We start from the raw sequence: 20,995 nt of genomic DNA, 5'->3' as shown, positions 1-20,995 counted from the left end.
AAGCTTTCAACTGCCTGGTCATCATAACTACAAGTAGGTGCATAGGCCTGTACAACCTTCAGTTTATACCTCTTATTAAGCCTAATTACGATGCCTGCCACCCTCTCATTAATACTATAGAATTACTCTATATTACCTGCTATATACTTATTGACAAGGAAACCTGCTCCTAGTTGTCGCCTCTCTGGTAAACCTCGATAACACAGTACATGGCCATCCTTGTGTACAGTATATGCCTCATTCGGCCTCCTAACCTCACTAAGCCTAAGATATCCCATTTCGTACCCTCTAGTTCCTCTAACAGCACTCCTAAACTAGCTTCACTAGCTAGGGTTCTAGCGTTAAACGTTGCCAGGGTCAGTTTCCAATGGCGGCCTGTCCAGCGTAGCCAGCAATTTTCAGCACCCCTTGCTGCGTCACAGATCTGACCGCCGCCGTGGTCAGTTGTTCCGCAGCCGCTGGTGACTGAGGGCCGGGGTTTTATGGAGCTTATCATAGGAGGTTGTGGCCAATTACTGCACCAGGGCGGCCAACAACTGTTCTGGTGAGAGACTGCGTTGCTGGAGGTGTTCACCGGCATCAGGTAGCACTCCAAGCCTGCTTATGCGATTCCATCGACACGGGGATTTTTTTTTTAAATCCGGTAGAGAATTGCGCACCCCCTGGATTTGAATCCCGGTCCTCTTGCATGCGAGGCGGATGTTCTACCGCTACGCCATCACCAACCGTGAGAGAGCACTGACGCCGCCAAATCTAGTAGGAGCTGTCATGTCAGGACGTCAGCAAAATAAATTGAATATTTTTTGTGCAAAGGTTATCTGATAGCGTTTCCCAGTTTAATGCAGAGCTCCAACTCACTGCTGCGGGCGATGTTTCCTATGTCTCTTTCGTCACACGCGTCCATGGTACACACTCCAAAGCGGATACCTGGCATGGCGCCGCTTCTTGTATGGTTCAGGTAGCTTGCTGCCTGCAACCAATGCAGAAGACACATAAGGATATGGCGAATGAAGCTGCAAAATGCAAAATTAACATATTAATGAGTAGTGGTACACATTTATCAATAAATGGTATAGTTTCCACAAACATTTAGAAAATAAGCATATTTGTTGGTGTCCTGAGCGGGGTAACGAGCTCAACCTACCCTAAAGAACAATATAAATGATGATGACCTCTCCTACCACCTACACTAAGTAGAACAGGTGGTAGCTGAGACTCTACGTAATCATCAAGGCGAACTGAATCTAGCTGTCTTCAATCTCTCATTCTCATTTGCCGACTACTTAACGTGAAAGGGTAGAGAATACCGCATTAGAATTTTTATTGATCAGGGGATTTCCTGGAAAATATCAAGCACTGTCCACGAGGCAATTTCTGAAGATTACTAGCTACGCCTATGATAGGGAACGGCTAAGCATGAGTGTTTCCCAAACTCTTCCGTTCAGATATCAGGCGGAATAAGCTTTTAGCACAAAAACTTATTCTTTAAGAGAGAAAGGCCCAGCATATCAGTAGGTAGCGAAGTGACGTGATATTTATTCTTGTGTTCCATATGCTTTTGTCGCAAGCTGCATCACCTATACGCGTGGAAGTTGCGGGATCTTCTGCCTCAGATATAGAGCGAAACTCACGGGACCTGGTCGCTCCTCTGAGCAGGCTTCGACATGACGGCGGGGCAGCGACCACGCGTCTTTGACGCGGACACTGCGCAGCCGGCCAAGAGCATAAATTGACATACCGCAGCATGCCCGCGCCAGTGCTCTCTGGGAAGATTCAGTCTTCCGGGCCTCTCTCGCGGCCGCTCTGGGAAAGCGTCTTGTGTTTCACTGGGCCTGCGATCGACGCATCTTTCTCCTCATCTGCACGGCAGCCGCTACCGAGAAACTTAGCCTTCGACGCCTGAACTAACAAGAAAGCCGTGAGAATCCCTTTTTTCCACAGACTGTTCTTTAATTGAACATTCTTTTCGCCTTTTTAACCTTTACCTGACTTAGTATTATTTTTCGCTTTGTGTGCTATGTAACCCTTCCCCATACTTATTATATCTGGAATACTTACGTTGTTATATTTATAGTCTTCTTTTTATCGCAGTGTTTTGTTCATTGTCCGGTATTCCTTGTCATTTACCGAGTAGTCTTTTATCACTATCGTGTCATAGCGTTTAATTTTTCTTTTATTATTATACTCTATTATAATTCCGTGTAATTTGGACTACTATGTATAAATATTCAATTGTTTGTAAAACAAAGTGACATGTTTGAACTTATTCCTCAATCACACACCGACACACGTACTTCACAGGTTGACCGGCCTAACTTTTAAATGTGTTCTTAATCCTTATAAAGGAACGACGGGTAACCGTAAAGGGGATCCCGCGCCACTGTTTACCGTAAAGGCGAAGGTTTGTGACAGCTTTCTACTAATGCCGGAAAAATGGCTGTCATAGCACACCATTGTAATCATGCACTAGAACGCTGGTCCTGTGTATATTTGCAGTCGGGTGACATTGTGCTGCAATGAAGAGCAAGCGCAGACCAAAGCCATGGTTGCCTGCAAGGACTCAAGCTGCGAAATTATTTTCTAGTTTAAAAGAGATACCCTCAATAGATTTCCAGAAATAACTGGCCTAGAAGGGTACTGAGCAAGTTAGTGCCTTTCATATGATATACAAGCCCGCTTTCTTATGAAACTGACGGCGAAAATGCTTCAAAAAAAGATATTTTTCGAATTTAGATTTTGTTGGCATATTTCTTAATTTCACTGCTCTTAGGAATATTTTTATTGCTTTCTGTGCCTTGTGAAAAACTTGCCAAATAGCTGAACTAGGTTCTATGAAAACATAACATTTGATAAAGATATCGAGAATTCAACTTTTTGTACATTCTTCTAAGTTTATTTTTAAACCAAAATAGGGCAAAGTGGGTTTAGCTTGATGAAAAATAAAGGCGCAGTGCATTTTATATGCACGAAAATATTTTGATTGTTATACACCAAAAACATACATTACAAATGTTCTGAGTCTAGATCCTGCCACAGCTTGCACATGTAAGACGGCAGCCACGGTGGAAAACATTTTTTCGCCAAATACAAGTAGAAATAAAGTTCTTAGCAAGATAATTGCCCGCGATTTTGTAAATCAAAATCAAAGTTGGTCGAGCGAACAGCCTGGGCCAGTTAACGTGTTGTATGTATTGTTACGGACGAAGGAGGAAGAGGGCAGTGACGTGGGCAGGAGCACGCGCGCTAGGCCCGCACATAGATTCATTAAACGCCATCTGACGACCATCGAGCATCTTCTCTCTGTCCTCTGTTCTCCTGTTGTCATCGCTTGCCGCTACGTAACATTTGGCTAGAGGTGCGGCGTACGTCATCCCCACCCTCGCCTTGGAGCATCGGCGCCATCTGTAAGCCCAGACCATCAACCGAGGGCCCAGGGACATTGCCGAACAGCTTCGCCCCAGCCCTTCAAGCCCAGACCTGACCAGCTACCATCGCCCAGCCCCCAGCCTGGACCTGAAGATAAGAACAGACAGACCAATCAGAACCGAGACGAAGGACTCCAAAGACCTGAAGGAACCGATGGACACGAACACGCAACCCTCGCCCAAGCTGCCCGACGTGACCTCTAGCCATCAGTCCCATGGACTCTGGTGACGGATGGTTGACAGCTCCAGGAGAGGTGGATCCCCTACACATAAGACATTGTACCAAGAAGCCGTTCTATTCTTACTTCTTCCTCTTCTTCAAGCATCTAGACACGTACATCATCAATCTATGGAATCATCATCGGTAAACTTCCTCGTCTACGATCGGGAAAATCGCTCCGTAGCCCCGGGTCAATGTACAGACGGAGGAAGAAGAGGGCAGTGGCGTGGGCAGGCGCGCGCGCGCTAGGCCCGCACATAGATTCATTAAACGTCATCTCACGACCATCGAGAATCTTCTCACTGTCCTCTGTACTCCTGTTGTCATCGCTTGCCGCCACGTAACAATATATGTATATATCATGCTACGACTTACGCCGTCCCGTTTATAGGCCTTCAAAAAGTGTTGTCAGGTGACCAGGTGCTATTTTAAATGATTCGCTAAATGCTTACAACCAGCTTTATCATAGAGAGCATGGACCAGAAAAGTGGGTCTTGTTATCTCGTATGCGTTTCGAGGCTTTAAAGGGATACCATAGTCACGAGAATTTGTTTTGTTGCGCCAGGCGTCGTTTTCAGCTAGAAAAAGTATCACCTTACGTTTCATGGAAACAACGTAGCTAGCCAATTTTTGAGGAGGTCTACACCTCTGCATTCTTACTTTTTCTCTCAAGCCAATAATTGCAAAGTAAGGTATTTAATCTTTACTAATCAATCAACTTTACAGAACGAAACAATACTAGGGCAAACAATATATATATATATATTGCTACGCACACAGTACGTAACGAGGGTGTTTATTGGTAGTCTAAGCGCTATGAGTCCGCAACGAACCCCAGCACACACCACTGTAGCTTCTGTTTCTTCCTCTTCCCTCCAGCCTCTTCTTCCTTCCCATGACGCCTCGAAGCACGTGATACGTGATACGGGAGGCCTCAACCCAGAAGGCCTCCCGTACACCCATTGCAAGTTTGAGAATAGGTTGAGGACGTTTCGACCCCAATGCCTCTAATCATTCGCTTTACCAGGTGTGACTGCTCTCCCATCGAGCGCCAGCTATCCTGAGGGAAACTTCGGAGGGAACCAGCTACTAGATGGTTCGATTGGTCTTTCGCCGCTATACCCGGATCGGACGATCGATTTGCACGTCAGAATCGCTTCGGACCTCCACCAGAGTTTCCTCTGGCCTCGTCCTGCCCGGGCATAGAGGAAGAAGAAATGTGCCTGAGTGTAGAAGAGGAGGCGTGGTGAAGAGGAAGTGTTTTTGAAATTCTAATTACAGTTGGTAGTGTGCGCGTGTGTTGTGTATCTTCTCTTGTGTTTGTGTTTTTTGCGCCACATATCTGAATACGGCCAAGGATACGTTCACTGCAGGTGACGACGAGGGTCTTATTGATAGCCTGTCACATAACGAGTGGTTGGCGATTCTTCAGAAAGTATCTGAGCGCAGAAAAGCGCTAGCTTCAATTCAGATATTCAATTGACATATCCATATTCACATACATATTCACATATCACAAAAACTAAGCGGCTACTAGTTCAGCGACTACTCCTAAAGGCTTCTTGTGGTGAGCTCGTCTGTTTTCAAAAAATATTCATGAAGATGTGACCTTCAACCCTGTTGTACAAAGTGTGTAGCAGCACTGAGTTCGTAGAGGCCAGACGATCAATGTGAGCTGTGCCGGCGGTAGGACATGTAGTGGCGACAAAAATAGTGAGAACGCGCGAAAAGCGCTGCAGTCGGTGCGGACAGGTGTTCGACATCGCTGTGGAACTCGTCGGAAAGGCGTTGATGGTCAGGTGGAGAGAGACGTTATTCCTGATTTAGCTTAGTCGTCATAAATTAACAAATAAAAATGAAGGGAATGTCCATAAAGGTGTCGGCATTATACGCGAGCTTTTCAAAGTAACCATATGCAGCGGTAAGCACTGCGTACGGTTGAAAAGAGGCGTCTAAAAAACATGCAGTGTAAAGATCCGGGTCCGAAAGGGCAGCCTTATCTTTTGAAATGAAAACTCCTTATTTCCCTCGCGGCATACGATCTTGTTCATTTTATTTCGAACAAACTCAGTCTACGCATCTCAGGGTTCGATTGACCTTACACCCTCTCCTCTCAAATGACCTGCTCCAGTTGGCAGCTCTTGAGAGCTTGGTCATGTGATGTGGTCTGGTGGCCTCTCATATCCCGCCAAACTATCAAGAGTAGGTTGGCGGATCGTCATGTCTTGTGTGAAGTGACATCTTCCAAAGAGATGCTTGTCATTCTTCACTTTGACCACTGATGCCAGGTTTTCTGCACAAGAGAGCAGTTAACTCTATAGCGTTAAAAACTGAGGTGCCGGCCCAAAATACTGATCTAATATCTCAGGAAAAAAGGGGACGCAACGACATGTGACAAAATACTCATTCAAACACTGGAAAGAAATCCACCGTTTTTAACACGCCATCGCACACGAGGCAAAGAGCTGAGCCACATCTCAGATTCTTCCTTTAGCCGCTCCGATATTAGTGGGAATGCTGCTTCTTCATGCCCCTACGTGTAATTTACACTTTTGACTGCCTGTATGGAGATTTTTAGGAAATTCATTTTTTTTATGAGTGGCAGGGTTACAGCCACACAACCTACGGGATTACTGGACATACACTTGATTCGGTCTATCTGAAAAAAATCAGCTGCTTCTGAAAAGTTTACCTTTTGTTGCAGTAAGCAGCATGGGTTCTCGTAGTTCTCTCTGCAAAACAGGTGTTTCTTGTGAATTACAGGGTAACAAAATGCATATTATAGCTACCCTTCGTTTTGGTTGCCTATTGGGGCGTTGAGACGCATTTTTTCCGCCTGAATCGTGCTTTGACGTTCCAGTGAATCCAAGGATCAATGCGCTAAGCGCCGAAAAGTAACCGCCATAGAGCTATCGCTGCTAAGGAATGCTGATGCCTAGAAGTATAGCGCCGAAACATTCATTTTCTTCGTTTTTTCAGCAGTGCTGAGCTCTGCTAAACGCCTTTACGTATGGTAGCTGAAAGCGGCTGAAAAGTTTTTGGTGGTAATCACATGCAAAGTTAGGAGAAGGTTAGTCAGCTTTTATTCCTCATGTACGTGACTGATTTGAAATGATTATTGTTTGTTAAGGAATCAGCAAGGAAACTTTAGAGCGAATAGTCTAAAACTTTCATCAAGGCTATTTTCGGCCGCATTGGATGCATTGCATTGAAGGAAAGAAATCAACAATTCTCCGAACGCACTTGCATGTTGTCAAGCATCCCTGGTTCCGTTATACTTTCCAACGCCAGACTGTCCACGCCGCAAGTGACTAGAGTATAATGAGAACTGAGTCCGTTCAAAAAGGCCTGCTTAAGATTCTCCGAATAGGTGATGGAGGTGCCCATTTTCAGAGCCATCGAAGCTACAATATGCAATCATGGGCTTACCTTTTTGAGAGTGAACAAAAAGGCCGGCAACAGGATGGACAAGGGGTCCACCTCTTCACCAGGCAACACGTGTACATCGCAGTACTGGCCCCGTACTTTCTCGATGCCTTGCTTGTCCCTTACCACGGTCTCGATGCACTCGTCGTAGGCGCCCAGGTCTGCAATTGTTCCCTGAAAAATTCCTGTTGGATACTTGGCCGTGGCGTCAAGCACTGCGTAGAATCATTTGCGGAGATATATAATTAGTGCAGCTGTCTGGAGCATTACTTTTAGTTCCAAAGTAAGTGTCGAATATTGTACGACACTGTTATCAGCGTATTTTACGTGGATGATGTCTTTACAGATATTTACATTGCAAGATCGTCAGGGCCGGCACATCGGCGAGAAAGAACTGAAACAGCGGCAACAGTTCCTCTCTGTCTTGCACGGCTGTCTGACCAAAGTTCTAAGAGAGTTCAAAGTCATCGTCAAACCATTCAATGACCAGCATATCGCTACTGCTCGTCAAAAGGCGCGCTGACATCGGCGCCGTCTTCAGTGGGGTCGGCAACGCAGCGACGATGCGCAAGTTTCAACCACCACTGCAGCGTTTTGTCCAGGTAACGAATAGGTACTCCTTGTTCGCACCGTGTACTTCTTACGCCGCTTTGGCTGTGCTTCTGTTGCCTATGAATACGCCTGTTTATGCTTGAGCTTGCTTAAATATCTGGTGACGTCGACGAGAACCCAGGTCCTAACACCCGTTCAACTCATGCTCAGGTGCCCTCTGGCATACTAGCCACCCTTGGTGAAATTTGAAATGGGCACGCATCCTTATTGAGTGAAGTTAAATCACTACGTGAAAAACTAGCACAAAATGAAAAGACATTCGAAGACATTAGGAACGCCTCAGTAAATTTGAAACCGATTGCGCCGCTCTACTCATGTGAAATCAGCTATTAAAGAAGTATAGATGCTCATCGAACAGAGTGCTAGCAATATAAATGCTCTATCGCAAAGAGTTGACGACGAGGAGGACAGAGCACGCCGCTGCAACCTTTTATTTTTTGGCCACGACGAGACGGTGAATTAAACATAGGCACAGGCTGCGAAAAATCACTGCAGCACTACACTGCAGTATGGAACTAGGAATCGACTTGCAGCCCAGAGAGAGTGAGCGCGCTGGATTAGGCGCCACCTCACCTAGCAAAAAGACCGATCATTGTGAAATTTTAATGATCGGGAGCACGTGCTGTTTTGAGCCAGGAACCTAAAAGCAACTAACTTAAGCATTTTCGAAGCTTTTCGCCTTACACTCGGCTCGCACGTAAACAACTCATTGCATTCGGCAAAACTCAACCCGGTAAATGGAAGTTTAGACATAATATTTTTGATCGCACTACCCAGTATGTTATTAAACGCCCAACGTAGCTATCTCCTAATAGGCGACAGAAATTACATCATAAATGTCTTTTGTTACTTTATGCCAATATTAGATACGTCATCCCAAACCGCGATTCACTTATTTATTTATTTATATATTTATTTATTTCAAAATACTGCAGGCCTTATGGCCCAAGCAGGAGGGGCATACCAGGTAACAATCACACACAGAAAAATAAAAAATACAATACACACTACAATTCAGCCTTATTGACACCACCGATAGTAATATTGTTTTATTAACTGAAACTTGGTTGAATTCATCACTTTCCAATTCTGAACTACCTCCTCGCTCTAATAACTTTGCCATATTCCGGCGCGAACGTATTCGCAAACGTGGTGGTGGTGTTCTGATCCCCGCGCATAGCTGTCCGCAGTGCACCACACTTGGCACACCTTGCCCATTTGAGGCTATTTTAAATCTTGTGGTGCGACATTCCTCTCCCGTGTCGGTTGCAGCCTTATATCGGCCACCTGATGCCGAAACCTCATCATTCGCAGATTTCCACGAAGCACTTAATAATCTAACTAGGTTACAACCCCATTCTCTGATATTAATACTTGGTGACTTCAACTTCCCCAACATAACCTGGATTGACTCAAAGGTAACAGCATCACAATATAGCTCCGAGAGTGAATTTGAGAATTCTTGCTTAACATATGGTTTATAGCAAATGGTTGATTTCCCCACCAGGCAAACTTCCAATTCTGCTATAATTCTTGACATCATCCTCACGTCACACTCCGATAACGTCTTGTCAGTTTCCCAGCTCCCCATGCTCAGCGATCATGTAACGATTCGTGCTACATACCAGTGCCATATTCCCCGCCCAGGAAAGGTAAAGAAATATTGACCGTGTATGACAGAGCCGATTATATCAGGATTAACGAAGCACTAAGTTTTGTGACTGGTTTTTAATTGCTTTTCATGAGCGCTCTATAGACACTAATTGGACACTTTTTAGAAATAAAATACATAAACTTACTAATTATCACTTACCAACAGTCACTGTTACCAAGAACGTATAATCCCTATGGTTCAATGACACTTTAAGCCAACCGCATAAAAAAAAAAACCACACGATTATTTCCTGTGGCGAATGATTATTGTAGTGCAAGGACTTGAAAAATGTATCACGATGCAGAGAAAGCAATTTCTTCCTTGACAAAAATACAAAGCGAGCATTCTATTCCTTCACCCTGCAGTTCATGCGACGTAAAAGCCTAAACAAAAATTGGAAAGTTATTAATTCTACACATTCCATGCCCTTGTCACTGCTCGACCTGGATGGAAATATTGTTTCAGACCAAGGTGCTGCCCGGGTGTTGAAATCTACTTTTTGTTCTGGGTTCACTCATGAGCCTACAACGACCTTGCCATGATCATCCTTTAATGCCTCCCATAATTTCTCAACAATCTTGTATTGTTAAAATTATTGAATCATTGAAACTTACTTCATCTGCTGGGGTGGACGGAATTAATTAAAAAAAATACTTATTAACACCAATCAAGTCTCAATTATTATTTTGTCGCTAATATTCCAGCAGTCGCTTACATCTGGTTCGGTCCCGCAAAATTAGGGTAAGCAAGCTGATTCCAGTCTCGAAAAAAAAAAGGTCCTTCACAGTCATCCAGTAACTACCGCCCTAGATCTCTTACTTGCGTTTGCTCAAAGCTAATGGAGCATATAATTCACTCAAATGTGGTAAAATGTCTAATTTTTTGTAACTTTTCCATCCGAACCAACCTGGATTTCGAAAAGGGCGCTCTTGTGAGACACAGCATTATTCATAAATGATCTTAGTTCTAGTCTCGATAGTAGCATTCCAGTAGGCGCAATACTTTTACACTTCAAAACAATCTTCGACAAAGTTCCACACAAAAGGTTATTTTTAAAACTGTCCCGCCTTAATCTTGTATACCACGTTTATTAATGTATTTGGGATTTCGTGACTAACCGACAGTAATTTGTTCATGCTAACAATATGGTTTCTTCCTGGTCTGCCGAGCTTTCAGGCGTACCTCAGGGCACCGTCCTCGGTCCTCTAGTCTTTCTAACATATAAATGACATCATTTCAGCCATTTCATTTACCATTCGCCTATTTGCCGATGACTCTGTTATTTATCGGCCTATTAAAAATAACGTCGATGTTTTTGCTCTCCAAACTGACTCTTTACGTATACAATATTGATGTAAAACGAGGTTAGGTTCCTTAAAATATCAATATTACGTCGTCAATTTCTTTTCATCATCGACATTTTATCCAACGCCGAACGATGTAATCTGAGGCGCCATTCTTTCTTCTATGTCCTCATATAAGTACCTTAAGTAGTGATGCATTCAATGACGTGTGGCATTCTGGTGTCATACCAGACGAGTGGAAGCATTCTATTGTTGTTCCAATACCGAAGTCAGGTCATCCTCCAGTATCTCCCTCGGCCCTTCGTCCAATTTACCTGACGCCAACAATAAGCAAGCTTTACGAAAATATTCTAGCCACTCGCTTATCGTTGTGGTTGGAATCCCGTGATTGTTATCCAGAATCCCAAAGTGGCTTCCGCCAGCAAATAGGAACGGAGGACGGTCTTGCTACTTTGACTGCTGACGTGCTTCACCACTCTCCGCACAGTCATCTTGTTAGAACTGTGATCGCTACAGATTTAACAAAGGCATATGATAACATCCTTCACTCAGCCATTCTTGCCTCCCTACAAACTCTTAGTCTCCCTCACAGGTTTCCTCTCTCCATTCACGCCTTTCTAACAAATAGAACGTTCAGTGTGCGTTTCCATGGAAAGCCCCTTGGAAAGCCCTTTGTCCATGGAAAGCCCAAACATAGGAGTGCCCCGGGGCTCCGTTCTCGCCCCTACATTATTTAATGTGGCCTTCATTCCACTTGTTCGAGCCCTAGAGGCCATCCCTTCTATACGCGTGCTTGCGTATGCCGATGATATAACCTTATGGTGCTGTCACTTAGAAACGTCTGTCCATCAGGCGGCCCTCCAGCATGCGCTGGATGTATTGACATTTCGCCTCCCACATTTGGGTCTAACTCTTTCGCATACAAAATCCTGTTTCATTCGCATTAGAAATAAAGCTGGCTTACGAAAAGCTCCTACTATAAATTTTATGATAGATAATGCCCCGATTCCTCAGGCACAAACCGTTCGCATTCTTGGTCTTCTTCATTCCTCTAGGACTGGCACCCCATGGCTGACAGCCATCCGTAAGACCGCTCACGCTACTCTAGATCTGATTCGTCGCATATCTATGCACTCTGGCGGCGCGCGTGCTCACACGGCCCGCCAGCTTGTTCGCTCTGTCCTCCAGCCGCGTATAATCTACCAGGCACATTTTCAACGTCTCACCCGCTGACAGTGGGACTCCCTTGAGGCCATCAATCGTGTGGCTATGCGTGCAATAAAATGTCTTCCCCGCCTAACACCCATACCAGTACTTCAGGAGTACGCCCAGCTAAATACGCTCAGTGAACTCATTGATCAGTGGATGGCAAACAGAGCTCGCAAACAGTCTTTACAACTCCATCGTTTAAAGACACTACCTCCATGGTCGTACTGCCAGCTCACGGACAATCGCCCCATTGCTTCCCAGTCGGTATCATTCGCACATCTGCCTGAAGGGTGCATATTATATACCGATGCATCACGTACTGCAGGGCGAGGAGTTACTTCTGTGTATAGTCCCTCTCATCAGCATCTCAACACACACGTGACATATACCGCAGATACGTGCACCCCTCTGGCACTGGAACTTCAAGCCAGTTACAATGCCATATATTCCCTTCCGCCAATTCCTACATTCAATGCAGTTCATCTTTACACAGACTCTCTCACTGCCCTTAAACAGCTTAAGGCCATTCGACGCACATTAGAAATAACACAGTCCATTCATTTGCTCTGTTCGAAGTACCCATGTCCTGTGCATCTACACTGGATTCACTGCCATGCTCGCGATCCACATAATATTCAAGCGGATGCTATGAAGCACATAAACACATCAGGCAATCCACCACCTTCCCCTCTTCCTCCAGATCCGTTCCTGTCCCACGTTTCCGATTCTAAAGTTCTGCGCCAGCCAACAGGTGCTCTCATTCCTCCGTGTTCGCACCCTCTCCTCCGTAGTCTTACTCGGCAGGAGGAGGTAACAGTGTGTCGGATTCGGGCAGGGGCGGCTCTGACCCCATCTATACAACATCGATGGCGGGATAAAGATCTGCCAGTGGCTTACAGGTGCCCTCACTGTGACACTGCACCTGACGTCTGCGATGTGCGTCACTTGTTGTGGACGTGTCCATCAACGACTCACATTAGACAACGGATACTCATGAAGGTGGGCCTGCGGTGGAATCACGATTGTGATTATGAGAAGTGGACAATGGACAATCGCTACACTGCCAACCTCTGCGAATACATAAGCGCAACTGGACTTCACTCCTTCTTTTCACTTTCTATCTCCTGCATCCCATTCCCCCTTTCTCAACTTATGCCTTGTGGCAAACGTTTCGAAAAAAAAAAGTACCTTGTAATTAACGTATCACATCACCTTTCTTGGACCGCCCATATTACAGCGATCGCTAACGAAACTAACCGTGTACTTTGTTACTTACGACGTAGTTTATACTATTAGCTTCTTCTTCTGTCAAGTTTCTCGCCTACATAACAATAGATTGTCCTAAGCTCGAATATTCATGCGCTGTTTTGGACCCTCACATTTCTTATTTATTTGAAACACTTGAATCAGTTCAGAACCACGCTGCTAGATTCATCCCTTCAGATTGCTTTTGTCGTTCTAGTGTCACTGCCCTAAAATCTAAAACTAACCTACCCGACCTCGAGACTCGGCGCCAAATCTACAGATTTAGCCTCTTTCATAAACTGTATCACTCAACCCTCGCAAATATTAAACCAGCTTATCACATCTCCCTTCGCACCCACGCCAAAAACAGTTTATCCACCTCACGCGCGTGCTACCGCGCACCAACATTCTTTTTTGTTCAAACAGCAACCGACTGGAATGGCCTAAAAATCTAAAATGCGCGACAAAACGGGACAATGAACCAACTCGCCTGCAAAAATATTCTACTAGAATGGCCTGCCTGCCCAAGTCGCATTCCACACCTGTAATATTCATTTTAAAAAGCTAATCTAAAAGATTGTTCTTTAAACCCAAGTGTCTTTGTTGTATTGATATTTGATAATGCCTTTTATTTCCCCTCATGTAATACCCCTATTTGGGGCATTTTATTTATTTATTCAGGTTACCTCTAAAGGCCCTCCAAAGGAGGGTATTGCATAAGAGCGTATTACAAGTGGTGGCCTTGTGGTAGAGCATCCGCCTCGCATTCAGGAGGCATGGGTTCGATCCCTGTTGCCGCCGGGTACTCACCGGTTTTCAATGGGTACAAGCTTTCCCTCGGCCTAATGCTCGGCTCTACAGGGGTCAAATGCTTGGAAAAATTGCGGAATTCGAAATTTGAGGTGCACAAGAAATAAATAAACCAAAGTATCGGCACTAGGTCGTCATTATGCTAGCGACAAATAGGCCACATGGCATCCCTTCAGCTTGCACAATGCGAACAAAGTCATAGAGAAGCCGAGTGGAGGAGAGTGAGGACGCAAGTGAAGCAGTTTTGTAGATGATCCTAACTTAGCGCATCATACGGCAATAGTCACTGTAAGGCGATATAGATGTTCTGGGCCAGATAAGAAAACGAGACCATGTAAGAACGATGGACTCAGAATTGAACAATGCTTGGTGATGCTAGGAATCATAAACTGACTTCACTGAAGTTTCAAGGGCGTTAGCCACATAGGAGCCATTTGGCACGCATAGGCAGCTTGGTCAACGGCATCGCGGACGTAACTGGAATGGAGCAGGTCATAAAATGTGCACGTAGCATAACAGCCATGGCCTTTATGCAATTTTCAAAGAGCGCTACAATGAACTACAGTTCTTCAGGACAAAATCAGCAACGTCCCTAGTGCAACTCAGTGGCTATTGATGTGTGATTTATAGCCTAACCCAGACATTGATATTGTAGTAAGTGCGCCAAGCCCGACACGAAACATTTTTTCAGGTGGACGTAGATAGGTTGCCAAATACCAACAAGTGCTACAAGCTTCTTCCGGTGACGTTCACAACCGACAATATTATACCGGACTATGCTGCGCAGTACAGGACAAAACCAATGGTCTCAAACCAGACCGTTAACATGGGAAGCACCAATGTCTGATAAGTGTAGCTTTTTGGGAATAACTAGCAGAAGAGCAGTGGCAGACAAAGAGCCGTGAGATTGGATTCTTGAAGAACACAAAACAAAATGAGAGTTGAAAAACTTCGGTGCGCTAGCCAGTGCCGACAAAAGTTATTTATCTGGGAATAGCGTTCATAATTGGCGAGGGTTGAAAGAGAGCTATCTCAAGGAGATGAAATCACCGAGGGGAAGAATGATGTCATGGGGAAAGTTGGTGAGATCTAACTCTTGCCGCAGCCCGGCTTTGCAGCGACTGGCGAAAAAAGAGGGGGGGGGGGGGGAGGGGGAGTTATTAGAGGAATGATAGGCGTAAGGGCATGATCTGGAAAGGTTGTGTAGCCAAGCGCAGCTACAGTTACAGATGGTGGGATGATATCGTGTTTGATGCGTTGAAGTGAAAAGACCGGGAGATACAATTGTATCCAGCAGTAAAACGGATGCGGAGAAAAAGAGATGGTTTGACTCCATCAACCAATATGGTATGGTGTGTACGCTTCAATGTCGCGAATATCCATGCACATGTAAGGATCTTTCGACCTGCGTTTTCAGGTGGGCCATCAAAAATTGCAGTATTCAACAATCTATTTTGGGGGTAGACCGCGTCAATTCTCATAATAGCGAAAGTCAATAAGGGTCCATCACATAACAAGATCAGCATAAAAAACAGGGGCAAAGGAACATAACACGACGGGAAAACGCCGGTCTCTTATTTTCTGTTAGTTTGTCCTCGTTTTTTGTTCTGGCCTTTTGGTATCCTGAGTATATATTGCCAAGTCAATTTTTGTAGTTGGCAAGGCAGTGTCGAGAAAGTGTTAACCAATGTTTAGGCATGCAGCATGCCGATTCTCATCAGATGCTAACTAAAGCTGTCAACGGGCAAATTCGGCAAATTCTCAGGTAACGTTTTGAGTGGGCCATGGCATGTGCTAGATATACCTTGTCTCCAATATTATGTATTGTCATTCATATTGCCGCATTCCTAATCAATCCTATGGCACCATAAAGTGGCCAGACTGCATTACTGGATGGGTTAGCTGGCCTTAGCCATCCTAGGCAACCCGGCGTTCCTCGTCCTCCCGTCTCGAGCTCACGGCTGCCTTGCCCTGCACGTACACGTTCGCTCATTAAACCTACCTTCTAGATGATTCTACTTTGGTTATACTGGCTGTTTGATGGTGACATTTGGTTCAAGGATATTGAAGACTGGTGTGTTTTACTACCAGTGGGACGGCGAGTGCAAGCTACAAAACGTCTATTTTTCATTGCTGGATTCGGCCAAAACATGATACGAGAATCACGATGCTTCTTTTACCCCATGGGAATCTTTTCGCCCAGAGTTGTTGGCGACATTTTGTACATACGAGCGGAAAGAGAAAGCTGAGCTTGCCCTGCACTCCAGATCGCAACGGCCGAATGAAAATGTTGCCACGTTTAATGAAGACATGACGCGACTCTTCAACCGGGCTGATCCAGCTATGCCCGAGGCCAAGGAGGTGCGCCACTTATTGCGGGGTGTAAACGAGCAGTTGTTTGCCGGACTTGTCCGCAACACTCCAAAAACTGTGGCGGAATCTACAAACGAGGCAGCGGGTACGGACCGTTCCTTGCAAGAGCGGGGCGTGTAGTACGGTAACTGGCTTCTGTACCAACCACTCATTACTGCACGCTTACGCCTCTGCCCGCTGCGGAATTTCGAGAGTTTTTGTGGATCATTGTGCGTGAAGAGCTTCAGAAACTGCACTTCGAAGCTCCACAGGCAAGCGTTGCTGCAGTAGCGGACATGGTTCGGTATGAAATCCGACGACTGGTGCAGCCATCGCCAGTAATCTCGCAACCGGAGCCCTAGATAATGACTTACAACGATGTGCTACGAAAACCTGCGCCAGTGCCACAAGCCTTTCCTCCTGTTGCTACTTTAATTCCTGTGCAGTACCAAGTCCCAGCTGTACCCGTCCTAAAACATGAATTCAGGACCGCCATCCGTAAAGCACCCGTGTGGCGAACGCTATACAACCGGCCATCGTGCTTTCACAGCGGAAGGCCCCGCCATGTTCGGCGCGATTGCCCCTACCGCCAAATGGATCTCATAGGTTTTTCTCCCGACGCACGTCGACCGCGCTACGGGAAGCGACCGCAGGAGATTGACCACTACCTGGCCGCTAACGTGCAGCCCCTGACCGCACAACGATTGCAGTCCCCATCCCTGTCTCCAAGAAGATTCTTTTCACCCAACCGCCCGTCGACCTCTGGCCACTGCAGAGGCACGTCCCCACAGCAGGAAACTAAAGACGGCGTCCTCCGGGGGTACGGCCGACACAGCTGTACAGAATCAAGAGCATCCACTCGACGATTTACCGCGACGTGCCGACCGAAGGCGAGCGGCGAAAAATTGATTTACGCCGAAATTACAGTAATTGACGGCAACCGTAACGTGAATGCACTCGTGGACACTGGCGCTGATTTTTCGGCAGTGAGCCGCCGGCTAGCCACGGCCCTCAGAAAGGTTTTGATGCCTCGGACTGGGCCGAAGATCCGGACAACTGGCGGCCATGTTTCGACACCGATTCGTGTCTGTACCTTGCGAATGCAGATCCGAGGCTTAACTTTCCCCAAACGCATAGCTGAGCTCCCCGAGTGCTCCAAACACTTGATACTCTGTTTGGATTTCCTCTGGGCGTATGGCGCTGTGCGTTTGCTGCCCACCGCAGTCTTGGTGCCGAACCCCAGAAACACATGCTAAAGCTGCGAGTTTGTGACGATCACGTTGTGATGCGTCAAGAGCCAGCATGTTACTGTAGAGTGCGATAGCAGCCCCGGAATTCGTGGCGTCGCCGAAACCAACATGTCGCTGCTTCTGGGCCGCAAGTTGAACTGAAGGACAGGCGAACGAAACTTTTTATGATGAACTTCTGCTGTGAACCGGAATGTTTGGCGAGCAACACAACGATTGCGTATTTTGAAGAACTCGCGGAATGCGCGCGACAGTACGCGTGGTCCGAAATCGCAAAGTCATTTGAAAATGTCGACTACTCCACCTAAATCCGACGCAACCTGGACCTCCTGCGTAATCAAAATACGCTGCTAGAGGTCATTATCAGCTCTTTTTGGGACTATTTTGCAACGACCTCCAGGGTGAGACAGAAACCGCTCACGAAGCATCGAAAAATAGTCGACGAAAACCAGAGAACATTATGTCAGTCGCCTTGAGTCTGTTGAAAGGAGAGGGATGCAATTTACCAGCAAGATCAGGGAATGCTCCACGATGACGTATCCAGCCGTCAACGAGCCTATGGCCGTCGCCTGTTGTCCTAGTGGCGAAGAAAGATGGGACCATACGGTTCTGCGTTGATTACTGGCGTTTAAACAGTTACAAAAAAAGACGTTTACCCTCTACCGCGCTTTGAGGACTCCCTAGATCATCTGCGCCACGCCAAATACTTCTCATCGCTCGTTTTAAGCAGTGGTTATTTGTAGATAGAGGTGGACGAACGTGACCGGGAGAAGACCGCCTTTATTACCCCGAATGGTTTGTACGAATTCAGGGTGCTCCCTTTCGGCCTATGATCTGATCCTGTGACCTTCCAGTGGATGATGGACACTGTGCTTTCTGACCTGGAATGGCAGTCCTGCTTGGTATACCTGAATGACATTGTTATAGTCTACGACATTTCCGGGGAACACCTGAGGCGCCATTTTCGAAGCCGTTCGTTCAGCTGGTCTGTTCCTTAATCCAGAAAAGAGCCATTTCAGTTTCTAAGTACTGAAGTTTTAGGTCTACATTGTGAATGCCAAGGGCGTCAGCCCAGAGCTCGGCATGATAGCCGCCGTAGCTGCTTTACCGATTCCAACCGACATCGGCGTACATCGTTTCTGCGTCTTTGTGCCTACTATCGGCATTTAGTGAAGAACTCGCGGATAGCTGAGCCCCTAACTCGCCTCACAAAAGAGAACGAACCGTTCTGCTGGGACCAAGAGCAACAACAGTTCTTTGAGTAGCTACAAATTCATCTACAAAGTGCGCCTATACTTGGTCTCGAGCAAGACGACACAGAATTGCTTACAAATGAAAGTAATGCCAGCCTTGGAGCGGGCATCGTATAATGGCATGATGGGGTTGAATGCGTAATCGAATACGCAAGCCACACCTTATCCCGGTCCGTGGTGAACAACTCGACTACCGAAAAGGAGTATTTATTTTTTATTTATTTATTGATTATACCCTCAGGGCAAAGCATTACAGAGGGGAGTGGGAAAGTACATAAAAGCATTGAAAAATGTGAAACATGAACAGAACGCAACAAATCGCTAAAACAAAAGAGGAAAAAAATCATTACAAGTAAATAATACAATATTAAACACTATTAAATTACAATTATATTACAATGCAAATTACAATACAATATTAAAAGCGGACAGTTCGGGATAGGAGGTGTAGTCTTGCATGAAATACCAACAGTTTCCCAGCTCTCCGTCCTCAAAACGATCCACGATTCGTCCAAACGTTGCCAAGGTTGTCTCATTTGGTGGCATTAGTGGAGGTAGGCGGCTGCTCCCTGCCTGGAAGTCTACAGGCCCGACGAGGGCGGTCCCGCGTAAATGCTCCTCAAGTGCGGGAACTGTGCCGGCCTCCTCTACATCTGGGTCCGCGGGGGCCCTCTTCAGGCTATGCAAGTCATGAAGGACGTTGGTCACGGCCTGCCATTCCTGGCGCTCGTAGCCGTCAATGTTGGGCATGACTGGCCAGTTCTCAGACTGGGCGTACTGGGCAATGGCCTTGTTCAGTGCCTTGCACTGGGTGGGAACGAACGCGGAGGGGCGGCCGTTCTCGAACTGATAACGCATCCGCTGGTAGAGCTGGATGCAGGCCTCCCGGTCCACGGTATGACCCTCGCCCTGAACAATTTTCAACGCTGCCTCCTTCTGCGGTGACGGGGTGAGCAGGCGGCAGACGCGCCGATAAACATCCATTCGGCGCTCCATCGCTGACGTCTGCCCGCGCCGGCCCAGGGCCACCACCGCTGGAGGTTCCACGTGGTACTTTTTCACATCGGCCGCCGTCAGTTCGGCCTTGCCGATGAGCTGCACCAGCCGCTTGTAGCGAGCCATGACGGAGTTGGCCGTCCTCCATGGCATCTCCTTGGCCACCTGGGACCAGCATTTTAGGCCGTGCTTGTCGACCGCCGCCATATGGTCCTCCCACGGAGCGAACGGCCCCACGACGACTTCGTACGAAAAGAAGCTGAGGTAGTGCTCCCGGCACTGGTTGTTTGACCGGCCCGGCACCAGTTCAGCCACCTTGCTCCAACTGTCAGTTCCGTAGAACTTGATGGCCACGAAAAGCATCATGTCTTCTTCCGCTGTATCTAGCTATTGTGTGGGCAGTGGCAAATTTTCGCCATTACTTGTATGGCCAGCCTTTCAGTGTAGTGAGCGATCACCACTCATTCTGTTGGTTGGCGAGCCTCAAAGATCCCTAAAAGCGCCTAGCATGCCGGAGCCTTCGACTTCAAGAATTTGATGTCACCATCATTTATAAATCAGGCAAGAAGCACAGTGATGCATACTGTTCCGCGCACCTCTTCAAAAAGACGATTCTTTTTCTTGGCGCTATCTCCACGGACACTTTGGCCCAATAACAAAGGCACGGCATTGAACTACGGTCTGTCTGTTCTGTTTACGAGACGGCATCCTGTACAAGAAGAACTGATTGAAGCTGTTAAGGCCGATTGAAGCTGAACTGATTGAAGCCGAACTGATTCAAGCTTGAAGGCCGATTGAAGCTGTTAACCCTCTCGTGGTACCTAAAGCGTTTCGCGACGAAGTCTTGCAAGCGTCCCACGACGACCCTTCTTCTGGTCACCTGTGTTTTTCCCGTACGTTGGCATGCATACGGCAAAAATATTTAATCCGATTACGAATTCAATATTATTTATTTCACTATTATTGGCCTATGCTCAGTGCAGGGGTCAAGCACTAAGTCAAAACTTGCCAGGAGGGCCAACGTCGAAAGACGCCGCTGGCTAAGCCGGACGTACAACTGCAGCCTATTGAGCCGCCACAAGTCCGTTCCAACAAGTTGGCATGGATTTAATCAGCCCGTTTCCGATGTTCTCGCTCGGTAACCGGTACATTTTAGTCGCTACCGACTATCTCAGCCGATACTGTGAAACGAAAGCTTTTCCCCGTAGAACCGCTGCTGAAATTGCGACCATTTTTATGCAG

General features: G+C 46.5%; 1 protein-coding gene across 1 annotated transcript in view; it reads right to left on the bottom strand.

Moving 5' to 3' along the window:
* Window positions 1–20,995, bottom strand: part of LOC146172557 (nose resistant to fluoxetine protein 6-like) — an 85,818-nt gene that overhangs the window by 57,351 nt on the left and 7,472 nt on the right. Inside the window, exons 2-3 of the mRNA XM_084585802.1 lie at window positions 7,075–7,286; window positions 859–970 (exon numbers count right to left, since the gene is read on the bottom strand). Coding sequence (XP_084441928.1) covers window positions 859–970; window positions 7,075–7,286 — 324 coding nt within the window. The remainder of the gene's footprint in view (window positions 1–858; window positions 971–7,074; window positions 7,287–20,995) is intronic.

This window comes from Amblyomma maculatum, unplaced genomic scaffold (assembly GCF_055883805.1).
Source record: "Amblyomma maculatum isolate TAMU_Amacu unplaced genomic scaffold, ASM5588380v1 scaffold_13, whole genome shotgun sequence".
NCBI classification, from domain to species: domain Eukaryota; kingdom Metazoa; phylum Arthropoda; class Arachnida; order Ixodida; family Ixodidae; genus Amblyomma; species Amblyomma maculatum.
This window is presented reverse-complemented; position numbering and strand designations above follow the sequence as displayed.